This window comes from Strongyloides ratti (assembly GCF_001040885.1).
Source record: "Strongyloides ratti genome assembly S_ratti_ED321, chromosome : 2".
NCBI lineage: Eukaryota > Metazoa > Nematoda > Chromadorea > Rhabditida > Strongyloididae > Strongyloides > Strongyloides ratti.
This window is the reverse complement of record NC_037308.1, coordinates 9784504-9807088: the sequence shown is the minus strand read 5'-3', so window position 1 is coordinate 9807088 and position 22585 is coordinate 9784504. Positions and strand designations below refer to the sequence as shown.

At 19.9% G+C, this 22585-nt stretch overlaps 3 protein-coding genes across 3 annotated transcripts; 2 read left to right on the top strand and 1 right to left on the bottom strand.

Moving 5' to 3' along the window:
* Positions 1-7: 7 nt before the first annotated feature.
* Positions 8-2743, top strand: SRAE_2000311500 (Tetratricopeptide-like helical domain and Tetratricopeptide repeat-containing domain and Tetratricopeptide repeat-containing protein; the record flags this gene model as incomplete). The annotated part of the gene is made up of 5 exons (XM_024654270.1): positions 8-76; positions 150-848; positions 891-2270; positions 2358-2502; positions 2547-2743. The coding sequence occupies 5 exons, from the start codon at positions 8-10 to the stop codon at positions 2741-2743; spliced, it is 2490 nt and encodes an 829-aa protein (XP_024507658.1).
* An 11917-nt stretch (positions 2744-14660) lies between these two features.
* SRAE_2000311400 (G protein-coupled receptor, rhodopsin-like family and GPCR, rhodopsin-like, 7TM domain-containing protein) lies at positions 14661-16237 on the top strand (the record flags this gene model as incomplete). The annotated part of the gene is made up of 4 exons (XM_024654269.1): positions 14661-15034; positions 15114-15306; positions 15379-16060; positions 16125-16237. 4 exons carry the CDS (start codon positions 14661-14663, stop codon positions 16235-16237), a joined length of 1362 nt encoding a protein of 453 aa, XP_024507657.1.
* Positions 16238-16401: 164 nt separating this feature from the next.
* Positions 16402-18186, bottom strand: SRAE_2000311300 (Varicose; the record flags this gene model as incomplete). Its single annotated transcript, XM_024654268.1, has 3 exons — positions 16402-16927; positions 16987-17934; positions 17993-18186. 3 exons carry the CDS (start codon positions 18184-18186, stop codon positions 16402-16404), a joined length of 1668 nt encoding a protein of 555 aa, XP_024507656.1.
* Positions 18187-22585: the final 4399 nt, after the last annotated feature.

Sequence of the window (22585 nt, the reverse complement as noted above, 5' to 3'; positions counted from 1 at the left end):
TTTAGAAATGAATAATAAACAATGTTTTAAATTGGCATCTCAATATCCCATAGGAGTACCTAAAACTGCATATAGGGTAAATTAAAAAAATATATATAAATAATAATATCTTATCTTATTTTTTATCTTGATTTTTTTTTTAATTTTAGTTAGGAATTACAATTTTACTCAATACAATTGAACAATCATATACACAAAATATTTTATTATTGTCGGAAGCGGAGAAATTGTCATGGTTAGTTACAAGATTAATAAATCTTCCCGACATAACATATTCAACATTAATAGAAATTGTTAAAAATTTTTCAAACAACGACAATTTTATTAGAAATTTTAATAATGATATTTTAAATTTTGAAATGAAAACATTAACAGTAAATAAGGCAAATTCAGAGGAAGGAAAGGGACAAGAGATAAAATTTGCCAAAAGTCGAAGTATTATTGGTTATTTTTTGAGAGGTATTGAGGCATCAGAGTGTTTCTCAACACCAAGTCAAGATTTTTATGTTATTGAGTCATTTGAACATTGGAGAAGTCAAAATGACATTGAACCATATAAACCATATATTAAAATATCTGAATTTTATTCTGAAAAAAAGGATATTATTTTAAATTTTTTGTTTTCATATATTAGTCATTTTACAGAGAAACCTCATGAATTTCCAATTTATTTTAATCTTCCTGCTTCTAAATTGATATGTGATATTATTCCTCATGATCATATTGTAAATCTTATCAATAGACAATGTTTGTTAATGCAATTATGTCCAAAAAATGCATTGTCAACAAAATGTATTCAAATGATGAAATCCATTTTACAGGATGAATATCCAACAATAACAAAAACAGTGAGTTATCAAGAAAAAAATAAATTACATTGTTTTTTTTAGTCTTTTTTTCTAATGCTTAATGCTTTACGGTGTGGTAACTATATAGAAGCAGAAAGTTACGGAAAAAGATATTTTAACGAGGCATCACTTATAATCAAAGATCGTTCCAATTTGGTGACAAGTTTTTATATTCCAGAAAAAAAACCATTAATATATGGCCCTTTGATTTGTTCAAGAATTTATAAGTTACAGAAAGCTAAAAGAAATTGTCAGGCATTGATTGAGGAAGCAACAACACATAGTCATGCCTCTAGAGATTTGATTGGTGTAAGAGCATGTACTTTAGAAAAAATTTTAAGTGAAAATATGGTAAACAATGATCTTATTGCTGAAGCTGAGTTATTGATGATAAAATATTGTATGGATAAGTATGGTGATACAATTGGTGAAACATTTTATATTGATAGTATTGGGAATGATGATAATATTGATGAGGATGCAGCATTAAATCATACTATTCAAGAGTTAGAAGAAGTATATCCTGTTCTTCATTGTAAAGAATTTAATTTTATCATAAATGATCATGATAAAAAAAAATTAGAACATTGTTTTGAGTATGATGCAGATCCTGATGATGCTGAAGCTTTCTTTCATCAAATGGCTAAACATTTTTTATATATTAAAACAATTGAATGGTCAAAAGCTGGAAAAAATAAACATTTATGTGCTAAATTATTTGAAATAATTCTTGAAAGCGATTTTGGTTCAGATCGTTTTATTCAAACAAAATTAATTAAGGACGCAGCACTTGTAGCATTAAGTACAATGTCCCTTGAAAAAGGATATTACAAAGAGGCATTATTTAAAGCCGGAATAGCATTAAATAGTATAACTGAACCATTACGTAATATTCCTTCTTTGGCAACCGAAATTCATGCTCAAGCTGTTGCTAATGCAGCTGTCTCATTTGCCTACTCTGGTAATTATGAAGGAGCACTCAAAGTTTTAGAAAAATATGATAAATATTTTCCAAAAGACTCAATTGGAGAGTCTTATACACAATTACGCTTAACTAAACTACTAGTACAATTTGATTACAATTTTTTTAAAGGAGAATGGGAAACATTAAGAGTTTTGTTGGAAGAAATAAATTTATATAATTATTTTGAATATGACATGAGAGTTGGAATACTTGATTGTTGCACAAATGATGTAAGTCAAGCAATTTCAAGATTAAATAATTTAATTGGAAATTTTTCTAATCAAAATGCCACTAGTCTTCAATATATACGGTGTCTCATGGTCCAAGGTCAAATGTATTTACATATAAAAAATTGGGAAATGGCATTTGATAGTTTTAAAAAAGCTTTGAAGTTAGCTCAAGAAAATGGACTTAGAAATTTATGTACAATGTTGATAAGAAGAATGGCAACATCAATGGTAAGATATAATTATAAAAATATATGATAAAAAAAAATTTTTATAATTTGTTTCATGGAATTATTATAATTATACTTTTATTTCTAGTTAAAAGTTGGACGTATTCAACAGGCTGGTGCTTTACTGATGAGCCATCGTAGTCAGATGGAATCAGAATTACCGGTAATAGAGCAAGCATTATACCATTTGACAATGTATATGCATGCTGAATGTGTAGGCACACCGGAAGCAGGTAAATATTTTATATTGATAAAAAAATTTTTTTTCTTTTTCTAGAAAGATACTTAACAGACGCTGTTAGAGTTCTAAAACCATTTAAATTACCACTACTTCAAAAATGTATATATAGATATCTAATAAATTACAAAAAATGTCATAAAAGAGCTTCTGCAGATGAGATAGAATCATTGGAAGATGTGTTAAAAAACTTTAATTTACCAAAAGAACGTGATCTACCTCATTTACTATTATAATGTAATTTTATTTTTTTGGATCAAATTTGAAGTCAGTGCTGTATTTATTTTTATATGATTAATAGAAGAAAAAATTGGAAATTTTTTAGTATGACAACGATTTTAAAATTAAGTCTATTTTTTACTTACTTATTTTTTTATTCTATTTATTATTACCTTTTTTTAACTATTTTGTTAGTTAAATATATTTATTTTTTTTTAATAATATTATTGATATAACATTATTATTTTTGATTTTTTTAAATATAATTTTTGTTTCCATTTTTCTCCTGTTATAAGCTAAAAAAAATTTTTTCTTAAATATACAATTTTTATGTTATTACATTATGAAAATTAAGAATATATATTTGAAAAAAAACTATGGAAAAAATTTACAATACAGAATATTTAATAATTTCCCATTTTTTTAAATTCAATGGTTTTATACTAAATAAAATATCGCCTAGTGTTTTGTAAATCTTAGGATGTTTATGTATGTTCTCTCATTTTTTTAAACAAGCAACAGGATAGAGAGGTTATTATCTATATTTAAGGGTACATGAAAATTCACTACAACTTTTTACAAATGCCTTTTAAAAATAAAATGATGATATCATTTTTTTTTCCCTCAAGTCTATAATATATTAACTAACACATATAAAAAAATTAGGAATTCTAGAAAGCTTTAAGATTTATATGATTATATATTTATTTTTCATTTTCCTAAATTCCTTATCCTGTTAAAATATTTTAATAACATCGAAAGGTAGTAAAAGTTGGTTAAAAAAGGAAAAGTAGAAATTATGCAATAAATGTTTCCTGCCATTAATAGATTTAATAATGTTTTATCAATTTGTTTTTATAAAAATATTATTTTACCATACCTTTTTTTTTCATAAATAATATAAAATAAAGTTATTTTTGCTATTACTATAAAATATTAACTAGATATTTGTACTTTATATAAAATATTTACTTTTTAATTGAATCTTCATTTTAAATTTCATATAATTTTAACTTTTCATCACTACTTTGTTTAAACTAATATTTTTTATAAGTATAAAACTATTCTAATTTTGAATTTTTATTCTTTTAATGAACAGACATTTTTTTGCAAATTTTATATTTGTATCATAATTGCCAATGATGAAATTGATGGCTATTCGATTAATGAATTGGTGTTTGATATGATGCAAAAGCTATATACTTCCTGAATTACTTGATATCACTTCAATCACATTTCCGAATGTCAAAATTAACTTGGTTGTTTGATATATGTATTTTATATTAGAATTAGTTGTTTAAAAAATTTGCAAAATATGCATATATTATTTATCATTTTGGACATCAAAATTAATTTTTTGTTTCTATTTTGAAATATAATATATATATTTTTTTTAATTTATCAATGAAGTTTTCTTGTCTCTTTATTAGCATATATAAACATTGGTAATTGTCATAAAATGTTATTTTTTTTTTAATATTTATAACTATTAATTTTTAAAATATACTATAATTATTATATCAATGTTATTTTATTTAAACTTATAATAAGTGGTTAAATTAAAACTAAAAATGTAATTTTTTAATTAATACTTAAATAACTAATCTCAGTAATGTTTGTATTTTAGTAGATATATTTAAATTTCTTTAAAATTATTTTTAAAAATATAAAGTCTACTTCTATCCTCCTGTCTATTACGTATATTAGTATTTTTAAGTTAATATAAAATGTACCTATTAAAAATTAGTTTCTTATTATTTAAATAATGTTATGATGATATATTATATTTTATTTTCTTACCATTCATTAACATCCAACTAACAACTAATTTATTTTTTTTTATAGGAAAAAAAAATGTAATCTTTCAGAACATAAATAATTACAAAAATATTTTATCATTTTTTTTAACTAATTATTAGTTATTTTTTTAACAATAACGAATTAATGGTGTGAAAATTTTTTAACAATTAATCTTACTATCATGTTCCTTTACTCACTTGTTATTCTTTTTTATATAAATATATAATATTTAGGAGATTTTTTTTTTATTTCAAAACAATATTAGAAATATAATATTTGTTTTTTTTTTTGTTTCCTGTCAAAATATTCTTACTTTTTCTTTGTAACATAAAAAAGTTGTTGATAATTATGATTGGAAATTTATTTATATTTTAATAACTATTTATTCTTTTGTTTGTTGATTTTATAACATTCAATTAATTTAACATCTTTTTTTTTACAACTTTTGAAAATATATTTTTAGTTATGATTAGGTTGAAAATAAGTTGCGATAATTTTTGATTTTATTACATAATTTTATTAACACAACATACACTAACTGCTAGTTAGTTTGCTTGTCAAAAGAGAATTAATTGGAAATTTTTATATAATATGATATATTTGCTTGAAGATCATATATCATATCTAAGATTTATTTGAAATAATTTCATTTACAATAACAAATAAAAAAAAATAAAAAATAAAGGAAGTTGGAAAAGTTTTTTTTTTTATTGTACTGGATAAAGTGAAATTTTTTTTCTAAATTATGTATTTGTTAATGACATTCTTATCTATATTACTTTCTATAATCTTTTTTTTTTTTGAACATTTACTTGATTAGAAAATATAGTCTTTTTAAAATAACAAATTTCCTTCAAACTTAGAAAAAATTCTTTTTTATATTATTTTTTCAAACTTTTCTAATTTTGTTTATTTGATTTTTTTTAAAATCATGAAGAATAGTATAACATTAATTGGAAAATGTATTTTTTTTTAAATTGTTATAAAACGATTCGTTAGAAAAAAAAAAGAAATCTTTTAATCTATTTCTTTAGAATATTTTATTTTACATCTGTATATTATCAATTGTTATCTGTTAATTGTAACAAAATAGTGAACATTTTGTTTAATATTGTTTTTAACTGGGAGAGATATATTTAAATGAATTTGTTGGTAAGTTAATTATATTAAAGTTATTTGTATAATTTATTTTACAAATTTTATTAACAAAATAATTAAGACATTTAAATTTATTTTTGTTTTAATTATTTTCAGAATTTTTTTTCTTTTTTTCTTTTATTTTTATAATAATTTATTTTTATATATCATAATTTTAATAACATTATTTACATTTGCAATAAAATTATCATTACCTCATTATTTCCCTAATTATATCTTTTAAATTTTTGTATTTACCATAATTAAATATTTATTAATACATTATTTTTTTAGAAAAAAAAATTCTTTGCTTTATATTTTTTTTTACTATAATTGCTTATTTGATATTTCATAAAAGTATCTATTTTGCAAAAAAAAAAATAAAAAAAACTAAAGAATATACTTATTATATAAAACATTTAATTATAATTCTTAGATGATGAAAAATCAATAAAAAAAAAGTCCACTGTCATCATGATGATTATATATTATATATAGAAAAAGATTAATAAAAATTAATAAAACATAAATTTTAAAAAGATATTTGATAAAACGACAACGAAATTTATTTATTCCTTTATATATATAATCATATTTTTACTTTTATTTAATCTTTTGACGTCTGCCTCAAAAAGTTAAAAGTTTATCAATTCTTATTTTTATTATTTTTTTTAAAACTTATCAATTTCAATTTAAAAATTTTTATAGTTTTCTATCATTATAAAATACTACTTGTCTATTTTAATTTTAATAAACAACTAACATATGTTATAAATATATAACTCGTTTAAAATAATTAATTTAAATTTTTATTAAAAAAAATTTTTTTTTTCTTACAATTTATAACTTTTTAAAATATTAAGAGAAAATCTTTACATAAGTATTATTTTATATTCATTATTACTATTTAAGGTTATAAAATTTAGTAAGAGTATAAATAAATTTTTTTTTTACATCTATAAGACTTAAACATCATGCATTATTTTTTTTTTAACCAACTTTTTTATTCTCTCTCTCTTCAAAAAGATATTAAGGAACTATTATAAAAATTAAATATTTATCTTTTTTTTTTTTATTTTACCAAGATTAAGTTTGTGTTTTAATAAATCCATCATTTTAAACATATTTTATTATTTGCCATATTACTAGTTTGTAAAAATAAATTTTATTACTTTACGGAAGTTTATCCTCCATTAGGGGACGATTTTTGAACATTTAGATTATGATACTTACTAATTTATTTAAAGTATGATAAGCATTCAAATCAGACGTCTCATGAGATGGGTAGTATTATATTATTTCTTAAATAATATTATTAGATACTAGAAATTTTATTATAAGTTCACATAATTCTAGAAGAAACTTATCTTTAGGCTTATTATTAAATTTTAAGATTTTTTCAGAAACCTTTATTTTAAAAAGAGACTATTAAAAATATATGTAAAAGAGTTTTTATATAAAATAAAACTAAATGAAGCTGTGAATTTTTTTTTCAATTAAATTATCATTTGAAAAACATTTTCAATAATAATTGTCTAGTTTTTATAAGTACAAAAGCTTAAGGACATATAATTATTTTTATAATGATTATAAAGTGCCAAAATTCTTTTAAATTCCATTAAACTTTTCATAATCAAGCTTATCTATTTTTGACCTTTCAAAAGAGGATTCTTCACTTTATATTTTATCCATTTATCATTTTATTTTATAAGTAATCTACTTTTTGATGCTGTGATAAGATATGCTTCGTTTAATGCACTATTTATATGCCTTTAAGTGATAATAATTGTATAAAGATGTGGACAAATTTTATCTCTCTCATATAATATTTCTTCAGAAATAAGTAAATAACGAGGAAATTTAGACGTATATTTTAACTTATAAAATGATTATATTGCGCATTTTAATAATAAAGAAGTAAGAGATTATCAGTTAAAATTAAAAAATAGTTTTTCCCTTTAAATTTTCTTCATAGTGTAATATTTTTATTATTTTTTTTTTTATAAATATAATTTTTTTAATTACTTTAACTATATTAAGTTTAATTACATCATACTTTTTAATAAATTAATTATATTTCTCATTAAACTATATTATATTTATTTTTTTTTTTTCATTTAAATATGAGGACATATTTTGATGTTAAATTGCTTGAAATATAATTTTATTATTACATAATATTAGTGTTTATTTAATTGAAGATATTATATTTATTTAGAAAAAAATTATTTAATTAATTTATACCTTATTGTATTTTGTTATATAAAAATATTGTTCAAAAAAAAAATGAAGATAAAACTATTCAACTTATTTTATATTTGAATATAATTCAATTATTAATTTAGTATTATTAACATTTTATAAGCATTCCAATTTTAAATTATTCATCATTTTTCAAAAAATTATAAAAATTTGAAAATAAAAAACCGTTGTGTTTTTATAAATATAATAAAAATAATGTTAAAACTAGTAAACCTATGATAAAAAGTAATATGATATTCAGGCCTTTTTTAAATAAACCATCAATATATTTATTCTTTTTATCATTTGTAATGAAAAGTGCTAAATATAATAGAGGTAAATTTTATTTGACAACAATGATATAATAAATTCATGTTATTGAGAGAAACGCTAAAAATAGGAATTATTTAAAAATGATATATATATAATATATATTATAAAGGTTACAATGATATATATATATTTAAATATGATTCTTTTTTTAAAGGAATCTCAATTATAAATGGAAAAATTGATATCTTTCAAACAAAAAAATATTATAATGAATGCTGGTAACCATTGGGAATTGTAAAAAAAGATCAAATGACAAAATAGCGTTAATTTCTATTTAAGGGTCTTTTCACATTAAATAAAATATAGACAAAAACTATACAACTTGATATGACCCAAAAATAGAATTAGCCAAATTTTTTGCACTTTACATTCACTATTATACTCCAATTTTTTATCTGTCAATATCTTTTATAATTAAATATCATTTTTCAGACATTTTTAGTAAAAAAAAAAAAAAACTTTCATACATAACGTGACACTTAAGGTGCTTTATCAATATTTTATAATTTTTTTTAGTAAATTATCATTTTACTTTAATATAAAAATTAATTAAAGTTTAACTTATATGTCATAAAAAGTTTGTTTAATAAATTTTTGGACATTTTTTTTCTTAAGTTTTTAGATATTATAACAAATTTAATTTTTCTAATTCTTTATTTTATTGGTATTAATTTAAAATTTTATTAATTTATAAAATTAAGTAAACATTATCTTTACATTTGGTGTAAGTAAAGTAAAAATATAATATCATAAATAACTGATAAGAGATGATTTTTTTTTTAGTGATTGAAAATAAAGACTTCTTTATTTTTTTTTTCTTGTAACTCTATCAACAATTCATAATCCATTATACTGTTTGCCTCATTGTTTGTCTAAAAATGTTTTCTAAAATATATTTTTAAATTTTTATTATTATGAATCAAATACTATAAATAAATAATACTGTAGGTGCCTTTCTAATGCATTAATACACATATGTTGTTGGCGCCATTCCTTCTTCTTCTTTTTTTTTTCAATAATTTTATCTAAAGCTTTGTAAAATTATCATATTAATGTTAAAAAGATTATATTAACCAATATTTTTTATTTTGGAAATTTTTCTATTTTATATTAATATACTTCAAAAATTTCTTTACATTAATTGAGTAATTTGGAAAAAGACTAATTATTTTAATTCTTTCTTTTCACACGGTATTTAATAAATCTATTTCTTCCTTACTTTTCTGAATACTATAAACTTTAACCAAAATAAGTTTATTAGATAATGTTTTGAATCTTTCTCAATGTCTTTTATAGTATAACTAATAAAGTTCTTTTTTTTTACAAATTTTCTTGTTTTATAGTAATGATATATGTATATATGTTTTAATATTTTTTCTTTTTTTTTTCTTTTTTTTACAAAGTCATAAACCGCACATGAAGAAGCGATGATATATATATTTTTTAAACTATTATATATATAACCATTTTCATTATTCATATTAAATTTTTCAGTATGAAAAATTATTACCAGATATTGTAAAGTATAACATTAAATAAATTTATGATATTTATAAAATATGACACTATATTCACGTTCTATTTATCTTTTAATGTACTTTACAAATATTTGGTAGACAAATTTTTTTTTTTTCTTAAAATTATTATAAGTAACTTATAAAAAATAAAAAATATTTTTTAGTAGGATAAACATCTTATACTTGACTAAATATTCATTTTTTTTTCTTTCTAAAATAAATTTATGTATTTTTAAAAGGTAAAAGTTAACACAAAATTTTGAGATTAGTTTTAAACCAAAGTTTATAAATGTAAATAAGAAATAAATTTTAATATATAAAATAAAAAAAAAATAATGTCTTTTGACTTTTGATTAAACTTTTTTTTTTTTATTAGGTATGCTTTATAGCAAAATAATAATAAGATGTTTAGTGGTGTAAAATTGTACCATTTTCTACTTCAATAAAATATATTAAATTTTAAACGATTAATTTTATGAAAAAAAAAATAGAAAAAATATATTATAAATTATTTCTTATATTTTTGTTTTATTTAGCATTAAACGTAAATTTTATTAAATTATTTGGTAGACAAATATAATTAAATCAATTGTAATTATTTTAAATTAGTTTTATTATAATTCTTGATATCCTGTTTCAAAAGACTATATAGTATTATTCTATTATTTTTATAATTTTGTTCTATTTACCAAACAAACCTCAGTTATTGAATTAAAAAATATTTCTTTGAAAGTCAACACATTTTAATTAAAAAAAAAAAAACTCTTTTTTGTTTGTATATATTGCATTCTTTCTTTTTTTTATTTTTAATTTTTATCTTTGACTTTTTAGAATATTTCGAGAGTAAATTTACACTTCATTTGTACTATTAACATTTTGATCCATTGTATTAAATGGTGATTGAGAAATTATTAATCATTGAGATGTTAAAATTATTTATTATATAAGTTATTAAATTTTTTTTTTTTGCTTCAAGTAAGTTAAATAATTATATATTGTAACATATTATATAATTATTCATATTCAATATTTTTTTTATTTTCTCTATAAATGTATATATGAAGTAATACTTGTAGAACTTTGTAAAATGACCTTTCGGTAAATAAAATATGTATATTTATGTTGTTTAAAATTAAAATTGATAATTTTTAGTGGAATTAACTATTTATTTTATAAATCCTCATTTCTTTACTTTGTTTTTATATAATATCTTTTAAAATTTGTAAAAATTAAAAATGTATCAATTTTTACTTATCTCTAATTAGATATACTTATTTTATTTCATATATAAATACAAAAGATTAAAAAAAAGAGATATATATAATTTTTATATATTCTAAATAGTAGTTCCATTATCTAATGAATAGTAGAATGTTAAACAAGTTTACCGGAATTGTTATTATATATATAATATATTTTACTTTGTCATCTTCCAAACCCATTCTTACTTATGTACAATATAAAAGAATTTTCAAAAGAAAGAATTATGAAAATGATAAGAAATAGTATTATGTGTTAATGATAGTAAATTTATATGATAAATATATTTGTTGAAAATCTTTACTTTAAGAATAAAAAAAAAATTTTTTTTCTTGATTGAAATGTATAGACTATAGTTTTTGTAAATAAATAGAGAGGTAACTTTTGAAATATTTTCTGAATAACCTTTTAAAGAAATTGTTTTTGAAGGATGCTTTCAAAATAATAAAAAGATATATTTAGAAGAGAAAAAAGTTTCCTTTTTCTCTTAACATAATGGAACTTCTTTTTTTTACTTAATTTTTCACAAAATAACTTACATTTTTTTTTAATAATTGGTGGTTAATAAAAAGTTTAGGATAAATCAAAAAATATATCTTTGCTTATTACATTTTTTCTGGTTTCATTGAGTAAATAAATTTTAATCAATCTTTTTTTTTTCCATTTTAATTCATCAACAATATATTTTTTTAACGTGGTTAAATATTATATATGCGTATTTATTTTTATTTATAAGTATATTTTTAACTATGTTTAATTTACAATAGCATGTCTAAAAATATATTTATTGTAAAAAATTTTTTTTTTGTCTACAATCTTACTTTTATATTTACACATTTAAAAATTTTTTAGAATTGTTTCAAAAGTGGTAATGTTTAAATTTTTAGAGGGTCTTTTACAATAGTAGAACATTGTCAAAAATGTGGGTTCATAAGTATTGAATCACTAAATAGGGAAAATTTTTATGAGAAGATAAGAAGATTAAAGATTGTTTTAAGTTAAAAGAGGGAAGATTAGGTGATAATAATGAATAAAAAAATATTTATTAGTGATTATTATATAATATTGTTAAATTATATTTTCTTTGAATTTCAACTTTTTCTTTTTTTTTTATTTGTATTTTTTTTTACTTCGTTAATTCATAGAATAATTAATATTTTTAAAAGTACATTCTCATTATAACTCTTCATCACGCATTTTTCAACTATAAAAATACAATTTTATTTTTGTTCCTATGTTATTATTTGTTTTTATGATAATGTTTTCATAAACTTTTTTTGGCACACTAAAAAAGATGAAAAATAAATTTTTTTTTAACATCTAATATTTTTATTTTAAATTTATTTAGTAACTTTTTAACGTTTTCTATTTAGAAATATTTTACCAATTTTTTTACAAATATACTATTTAATAATTGACAATTTAAAAAAAAAAATTTAATATTTTTGATAATTAAATCTTTTATATTTACAATTATTAAAACAATATTCAAATTTCAATGAATATTTTTTTAATAATGTTATTTAATATTAAAAAAAAATGAAGAAAATTTTTTATTTGTTCCTGATAAAATGTTGACAGTAATAAAAAAAAATTAAATTAGATGTGACGTATAAGAAGTATAGACTTGCAATTTAAATTTATTTTTATTTTTCAATTATTGAGGTAAAGTTATTTTACATATAAAAATTGTTTAAAGAAAATATGATTAAACAAGAGTTATGGTTCATGATGAAATGTTTGTAATTGCATATATATTTCATGACACTATTAAGATATATATGTCGTGAGGAGGTCTTAATAAAAATAGTATAAAAAAATGAAACCATCTAAAAATTACAAAGATGTTGAAAAATATAATATATTTTGTTGATAAAAGAAAAAAAAATTTCTAATACTTTCATTTTTTTTTTTATCTATCTACCAATATTATAGAGTATTTTGTGCTGTTGACATATAGTCGTAAAATGAAATTTTATAAGACCCTTTAAATGATCCGGCAATCTACTTATCTTGTAAACAAATCTTATTATATTTTATTGCTTCTTTCTTGAACCTTCATTTTTAAACTAAGAATTATAAAGTTATTTGATTATTTGTGCCATTTTAAAAACATTACAAATACTCACAAACTTCCAAATAATGTCAATCTTTTAGAACAAAACTTTAAATATATCTTCACAGATGTTTACTTACAATTGCGACATTTTGTCATTATTTATTCCTACGTTTTTTTCTTAAAAAAAAAAAAATGAACAACAAAATAAGTTTACTTTTATACGTGCTATGAATTATTCAATTCTATAAAAAGATTAACCAACATAAGGCATTTGAGTAGTTACTCATTTTCTTGATTTTTTTTTTTAGCTAAGAGCATTACCAAAAATTTGTCTACTTTCATTCTATTCTAAGTTTTCTTTCACCATATTAGAATCCTCAACAGCTAACGATGATACTTGAGGGAAACTTTTATTTTGCTTTTTACTATAAGAGAAAGAGAGAACTGAATAAAGAGATATATGAATATACGTAATCAGGTTATCTAAACTCACATATCTAATTTCTCTTCATAATTTAATGAAATTTAATTTCAATAAAAAGAAATATTTTTCATAGAATCGTTTACTAGAATCTCTCATTTATATTCTATGCATCATAATTTTTTTTTTCCTTCTATTATTCTATATTTTTTATCCATTACATTACAATTTATTTTTCTATAAATCTTTTTGATATATCATAAAGAAGATATTATTTCTAAGTTTACAACAACTGAAAAAGATCTTTTTTTTTTTTACTTAAAAAAATAAATACTTATATATATATATATATAATTATTGTTAATAAATATTCAAATCATATTTCAATATTTTTCTTTACATTCTTACAACATAATAATAGCCATGTTATTAAAAATTCTATTATTTTTAAATATTAATGGCATTATTACTACATATATTATTACATCACATATTCATAATATATTTTAATTTGATTAAAAAAATTACAAAAAAAAATTTAAATAAATATTATATTAACATATTTTTAAACTTTGATTTACAGAAAAAAAAAATTAATATCATATATAATATCCACTTTTGTTAGCTATTAAAATAACAATATTTTTTTATAACCAACATAGGACAACCTACTTTATTTCCCGATTTCTCGTTTTCTTATTCATTTATCAATTTTTAACACTTATCTAATTCATTTATATTTATATCATATTGTTAGTTAAGAAAGCTTAAGAAAAAAAAATTTTTTTATTAAATTTTATATTATTACTTCTATAACAGTTTTTTTTTATTATTATTATATTTTTTTTTTTTTCGTTATATTATTGTATTAAATAGTAGAACAAATCTTCATTTAATAATTTGTACTTTAAAGCTAAGTCAGAGTAATATAAATATATCTATATTATTTTCAGAAACAGTTGTCTCTATTGAATTTTACTTTTACTTTAATTACCAAACCATATATTTGTATATTTAATAATTTTTGAACAAAACTTCTTGAATTATTTTTAATTCTAATAATAAGAATAAGATTCAAAAATGTTTACGGTATGAATTTGATATCTAATACATCAATTTTATATTCTAATATAACAATTAATCAAACAATACATACAAAAAATTCTATGTCTAGTACGGATCATCTTTTAGATATTCAAGAATTACCATATTTAACAGAAAAAGAAAGTGAACTTTTACAAAATATATTTGTTGGTACTCTTCTTGTAGTACTGATATTATTTTGTGTTATAGGAAATCTTATGGTTATTTTAGCAATATTAATAGAAAGAGATTTAAGAAGTAGACCACAATATTATTTAATATTTTCTCTTGCTGTAGCTGATTTGTTTGTTGGATTAGTTGTTACACCATTAGGAGCATGGATAACAGTTGCTGGTGGTTGGAATTTTGGTGAAGCATTATGTGATTTCTGGAGTAGTGTAGATGTTCTTTTATGTACAGCAAGTATTTTACATCTTGTTGCAATTGCACTTGACAGGTTAATTAAAATAAATATAAAAAAAAAATTTTTTTTTTTTTTTTTAATATAATTTTTAATTAATTTTTTTATTTTTAAGGTATTGGAGTATAACAGATATTTATTATGTTCAAAATAGAACACCAAAAAGAATCACGTGCATGCTAATTATAATATGGTTTGTCTCTTTTTTGATCTCTGTAGCACCAATATTTGGGTGGAAAGATGCCATGTCTACTTCTCGTGTTTTAGAGGAACATGTATGCTTAATATCACAAGAAATAAGTTATCAGGTATTAAATTAAATTTTTTTTTATTAATTGTATATATGTATATATATACATACATATTTTTTTTTATTTAAGGTATTTTCAACAGCCTCTGCATTTTATATACCATTAATTGCTATAATATGCATTTATTTTCGTATTATGAAAGCTGCAAAAAAACGTTTCAAAAGAGAAAGAGATAGGAAAACTGTTATTCGTCATGGTGGTAATAGTCTTCATACATCAATAGAAAGTAATAAATTTTTAAAAAATGATACTAAAAATGATGATAAACATATTAATAAAAAAGATTCTTTACCAACAATTCCTGTTATTATAAAAGAGGATAATGGTGAAATGAGTATAAGTAAAAAAAGTGAAAGTAATAGTAGTAATGAAGAAGATAAAAGTATGGTAAAAATATCACATTTTATTGAATCAGATGATGTAAATGAATCATTTACAAAAGATCGTCGAAATTCTAGGTCAAGTCTTCCAACTATAAAAACATTTTTTAATCCAAATAATAATGGACCAAAAACATCATTAAAGGCAATAAACAGTGGAAAATTTAAATTTCCTAAAAAAATTAAAAGAAAACGAAGAAGTAAAGAGATGAACACAGAAAGTAGAAGAGAAAGAAAAGCTTGGAGAACATTAGCTATAATAACAGGAACATTTTTAGTATGTTGGACACCATTTTTTCTTGTTAGTTTATATCGTCCTATCTGTGGATGTAAAATACCAGATATAATTGAAGGAATAACACTTTGGTTAGGTTAGTTTTAAAATATATTTATTTTTTTAACTGATAAAAAATAATATTAATTTAAATTTTTTAGGTTATCTAAATTCAGCAATAAATCCAATAATTTATACAGTATTCTCCCTAGACTTCCGGTTAGCCTTTCAACGAATATTAAAAAGATTATGTTTTATTCGTGGCTTTCCATAAACGGGACTCTTCATAAAATTTATATCAAAACAGGTATATTAGAATTTAAAATAATAACACTTAATCATATGACAAATTATTATTATTTTACAAATTTTTAATAAATTCCTTATAATAATTATTTTATCGTAATATTTTAATTAATTATTAACTTAAATAAATAACTAAGTTTGATAATCAGGAAGCCAATCTTTTGGTATCCAACTTGGTTGTGTATGAAATGCATGGATAATATCTTTTAATTTTTTGAAAGCAATCTCGAGATCATCATTAACTATTCTAGCATCAAAATATTGCCCATATATATGGTCAATTTTTGCGGCAGAAGTTATCATATTACTTAAATCTGCATCTGTAAAACCAGCCCCATAAGAGATAGCAGATTGATTGGAAGATAAAGCTTTAGCTTGTTTTCGAAGTCTTGTTTCTTTAAGAATATCAAATGATGGGGGTTGAATAAATATTATAATTGATTTGAAAATATGATTTCTAAGTAATTTAATGGATGTTGGTTGTGGATTTAAAACAGGAATTTTTGATTCATTTATAATTGATAAAATAGAGAGATCAAGAGTTCCATAATAATTACCTTTATATTCACCGTGTTCAATAAAACGACCCTCATTAATCCATTGTTGCATTTGTCGTTTTGAAACAAAATTATACTCAACACCATTTGTTTCATGTGGTCTAAAAGTATTTTGTTTTTTTTTTTTAAATGTATATAAATAAATAAAAAAAAAATTTACCTCATAGCACGACTTGTATGCGGAACAGGGGTACTATACTTTTCTTTATTCAATAAAACTAAACGTTTTTTTAATTCATTTCTTCCAACACCAGCAGGTCCTATTAATACAATTGGCCTACAACAATCAACTTTTGGGAAAAATTTAACAACATTTTCATAATAAATTCTTTGAAATTTTCTTTCACTTTCAATGGAACTAACAATTTTTTGAAAACATATATTTGATGGAATAAGACCAATTTTAAAATTTTCATTTTCTTTTTTTGTCATAGATGCAATACTGGCAAGAGAACCATTTCCTAAATTTGCTGCTTGTAACCACATTGGATCATCAGCAACTAAAATTTCTAAGATATCACCTCGATCAAATAAAATTGCTGCTTCTGGAACAGGATGATTTGGGTCATTTTTTCCATTATACCCAACCATTGCCCTATAAAATGAATGTACATTTTTTCCATCATTATTTGAATTCATTAAAGCAGGAATTAATTTTAATGTTATCTCATTTTTTGTATTTAACAATTTTGCTACCTCATTAGCTTTCATACCACTAACTGAGATGTCATTAATTTCAATAATATTATCACCAACTTGAATAACACCACTTTTATCAGCAATACCGTTAGCTAATATTCTAGATACAACAATTCTTCCATCTGTTTTACATTTAATAGTAGCACCAAGAGGTTCATTATGTTTAACTAATTTTACATATTTAACAGCAATCCCTTCATCATCATCAACTTCAAATGGTATATCAGGAAGTTTTTGTGAACATATGTCTCTACAAATATTTTCTGAACATTTAAGATACTCTTTAATCCATGGTTTATCTAATAAACATTTAAGTTCACTTAATGACTTTGAACTTGAAGATGATGCTGATGTGGTAATAATTAAATTATCATGTATTGATGTTGATGATGGAAATAACGGAGAATCTCTATAATAACAAATCATATGATTTAATATACTAAAATATGTATATATATAGTAATTACCGAAAATCTGCCATACCAACAATTGTATTTGCCAATTTTTCTTGCATATCTGAATTAATAAAATTTATTGTTTTTGTTTTAACATCCTTTTTTTTTTCTTTATCAATATCTAAAGAGATATTGTCAAACATTGTATTGAATGCCTCCTCAAATGACTTCTGATTTTTTTCATTTGAATTCTCAGAAATATCCATGGTACATAAAATAAAAAATAGTTTGTCTATAAAATCATGTGATTGATGTGTTAATAACAGTTTTTTCTAGATATAACAACATTTAAAATTAAAAGCAGATGTTTCTTTAAAATCACACTGTTTATAGAGATAAAAATGCGTAAATAGAATACAATAATTAATAACAATTCAATCAAGTAGGTGGTCTTGCCGCGACTATTGACAATTGTACCACACTAATTGATAATGAACATTTTTGTAAACATGAAAACTAAATTTTATTGTAGTTAAACATATAATAAAAAAACACCAGATTTTTTTTAGTATTTTTCATACTTATGTTTTTTTTTTTTCATAATGTTTGGTATATACATTAATTACTTTTAAGATAATAATATTTTCAGTCATAAACAAATTATAACAGTTGGTAAAAAGAAAAAAATTGGTTTCAGTTGTCAATCACATTGTTGATTGATCATTATTTATTTTGCAAACTATTATGCAGTGGTAATGTTTCAGATATATCATAAAAAATGAGTATTAATTACTTTACTATACAAATATTAAATTGAAAACATTTGTAAAAATAAATATTTTATGTAAAAAAATATTATTTATTTAACATTATTATTTAGAAACTGGCTTAATATTTCTCATAATTTATTTTAGAAAACGAAATGCTATTTGAGAAAAAAAAAGTTTAAACAAAAAAAAAATATACATATTAATGATTGTCATATTTTTCTTTCTAGAATTTAATTTTTTTTTATTTTTGAATTTTATAACTTTTTGAAAGTTTATCTAAATATTTCTATTTTAGACAAGAAACTTTTTATTTATTGATGGTTATATTTTTAAAAGGTATAATGTTTTTGTATGAAATATAATTTTGTTTGTAAAAATTTAATATGTCATAAAAAAGAGGTTTGTAAGAAGATATCACAAAATATGATATTCATAAAAAATTATATATATAAAAAACAAATAATACTTTTTTAATTTATCCAGAGAAAATTTGTCAATATTTATATGTATCTTAGAAAAAATTTTTTTACTAATAATTTACAAAAATAATTTTCATAATTTATTCATATTTTTTGGTTTATCATAAAAATAAAAATTTTTTTTGAGGGACAATCAATATTTTTTAGAATTTTTTTAAATAAGTTTAAATATTAATGTTTTAAAAGTTATTTTGTGTTAAAATATAACTACTTTAAAAGTTGAAAATTTTTAAATGAACTTTTTTATTTTTCATTAAAGGGTAAATTGTTTTAAAAAGTAATTGTAATATTTAACAGAATTAAAAAATGTGCTCAGATAAAAATATACAATTAAAAGTAACATTGATCAAGGATAGTTAAAGTTTAAAAAAATTAATGATAATAATGTAATGGCCAAAATAAAAACATTTTTTATTATTACCTTGAATATTTAGTGAATAAAAAAATTATTTTTTCTATAAATTTATGAATATTCAAATTATAAAAATAAAAAAAACTATTTTTTTTATACTTGTAAGATTGTTTAGTGTTTTTATACTTTATTTTAATTAATTTTTGAACATGATATTTTATTTAATTTTATAATGTTCACAGAAGTTAGCGGGTACATATAGTTTTATGACAACTTTTATTTATAAAATTTTGATATGATGTTTATATTAATAATAAAGTAATATCAAAATTTAAATTATTTTGATATCATATTTAATTAAGTCAGTTGCAAACTTGACATAGTTTAGAAGGTAAATTGCATGAGTGTCAGAATTTTGTAAATAATTTTAAATATTTTAATTTTTAAAAACAGTTCAATTTTTTTTTAAAAACTGTCTATGTTTTAATTAACTTTTGACTAATTTTAGAATAAATAATTTAATTAAGTTACCGTAATTTATACTAATTAAATTTAATAATTTAAAGTTAAATATTTATGAATTCAAAATAATAAAATTAATCTACAATTTTTGTCAATAAACATATTTAAATATTTTTTAAATAACATTTGAAAAAGTTCTTTAGAAAAATATTTAAAATAACAAAATAATTAACACTATATTTTTATACCCATAAATAAACATACATCAATAGTCAAATTGATAAACTTTTTTTTATTTAAAATTAATATTTTTAAAAATATATTTTATTTGATTATTGAAAATTTTATTATGTAATTTATTTTATTCAACTTTTTTCTATTTCATTACTAGCGTAAAAAATAATATGGTTATTTTAGCATAAAAATTTTAATGCTCCTGATTTTTGATTAATGTGTTTCAAAAGTATTATCTTAATGTGTTTCTACTTTTTTTTTGTAAAAAAAATACTAATTCTTAAAATTGGTATAAATTACCAAAAGTTATTTTAAATTATAAATAGAAAAAAAATTTTGTGTAAAAAACAAATTGAATGTTAAACTTTAAAATGACGAAAAGTGACACTTTTAAATATACATATGATTCTGAAAAACATTTGATTTTCTTGGAAGGGGACAAACATTTTAATGAAAAAATGTTGATAAAAACTATTATTCTCAAGAACATTTTACTTTAACCTAGGCTTAATAAAAAAAATATAAATAATCTCTTTTTAAATTTGATTTATAATCCTCAGAAAAAGAAATGAACCATGTTCATGTTGTAATTTGATTATATATAGTAGAGACAAAATAAGTATCAATGATGAAAAAAAATTTTTTTTTGGTGGAAATTCAATAATAATTGATATTAATAATTAATTTATTACCGTAAACATTTTTCATAAGATAAAAATCGTGAATACATTTTTTTTTAATTCCAAAAATAATGAAAAAGTTGAATAATTTTTCATATCGTTTCTATAAATATAATACTATCTATCAACCATCATCTTAATGAACAATTTCATACTTTAAAAATCTCATTTGTTCTGAAAACTTTCTAGATCTATAAAACTAATCTCTGAGACATTAAGTTTAACTTGATAATTTTAATATTGTCTTGATTGAATGTTATCTTTATGTTGTTATCATATTAAAAAACACTTATAATAAGAAAATTGAAATTTGGTTTAAAAACTTTGACAATCTATTTTTTTATAAAAAAATGTCTATATTTATAGAAAATTTGTATTGTGTTATACACAACTAAAAATTCATGTTAAAAACAATATTTCTTATTGAAATATTATTATGTGTAAAATTATGCATTCGTGAAGATTCTAATATATTTATTAAAAAGTATTTTTTTTATATGTTTTTAATATCTTATAAATTTGTTCATTTATAATGCCATACAAAAAAATAACATTTTTCTGATAGAAAAAATTTTTAATGGTAAATTATGATAACATGACATTCATCTCGTGACTTTTTTAATAATAATATTCATAAATACAATAACAATCAACTAATATGATTATATTAATAATACCGCATAAGCAACAAATCATATTTGTTATTTAAAAATTCCATGTAATAGGGAAAATTATAAAAACGGAAATATTAAACTTTACCAAATAAAATAATTAGTGTTTAATTTTTGAAGTTATAACTTTTCTCATTTTATGTAATTGAGTAAAAACATGAAAGATTACTCTATGATTTTATTTATTTAAAAAATAACGTATATTTTGAAGCATTAAAATAATTTTTATAAAAACTTTCTGAAACTATAAATCTTTTGAATGAAATTATATTAATAAGCATTTATACAAAAAAAAATTCTCATTACAATTTTGTGCGGGATTTTTATTACCTTATTATAAGGATATAAAAAAATTAATGAAAATATAAGAAACCATCTATTTGTTATTAGATATTTAAATAGAAAAATTAAATGGAAATCAAATATTTAAAAATCAAATAAAAATTCAAAAAAAATGTTAATAATTTTGGAAACTCTATCAATCTTTTATTTTACTATAAAAAAATCGTTTATTACCAAAATATAAGCATTTGTCATATTTTTTAATGTGAAAATATAGAATATAAAATTTAAAATATAATTCAATATACAAATTTTTTTGATATATTAAATTTGATAACAATCTATATAAAAATATTATTTCAATTACTTTTAATAGATAATTTTTAATTGGGTACAAAATTAAAAAAATTATATTTGTTAATTTGTGACGCGGTCAATAGTTGTCATAATGTGAAATAAATTTATATGATGTGCAGGCTATTTCGCAAAAGAAAAATCTAAACAGAGAAGTGTGGAATAATGTATTATGGTCAAAAGAAAATTTTAAAAAACTTCTTGTTTTCCTGTTTTTACGTATCTTTGGGATCTTATTGTAATTGTAAAAATGGTTATTCTCTATATAATTTAATATTCGATTTTTAATGGCCCCAATTAAATATAATTTGAGACATAATTTATATTTTTCACTCATATTTAATTATTTTTAACTTTTTTACCTCTTTTTTAGGGTAGTAC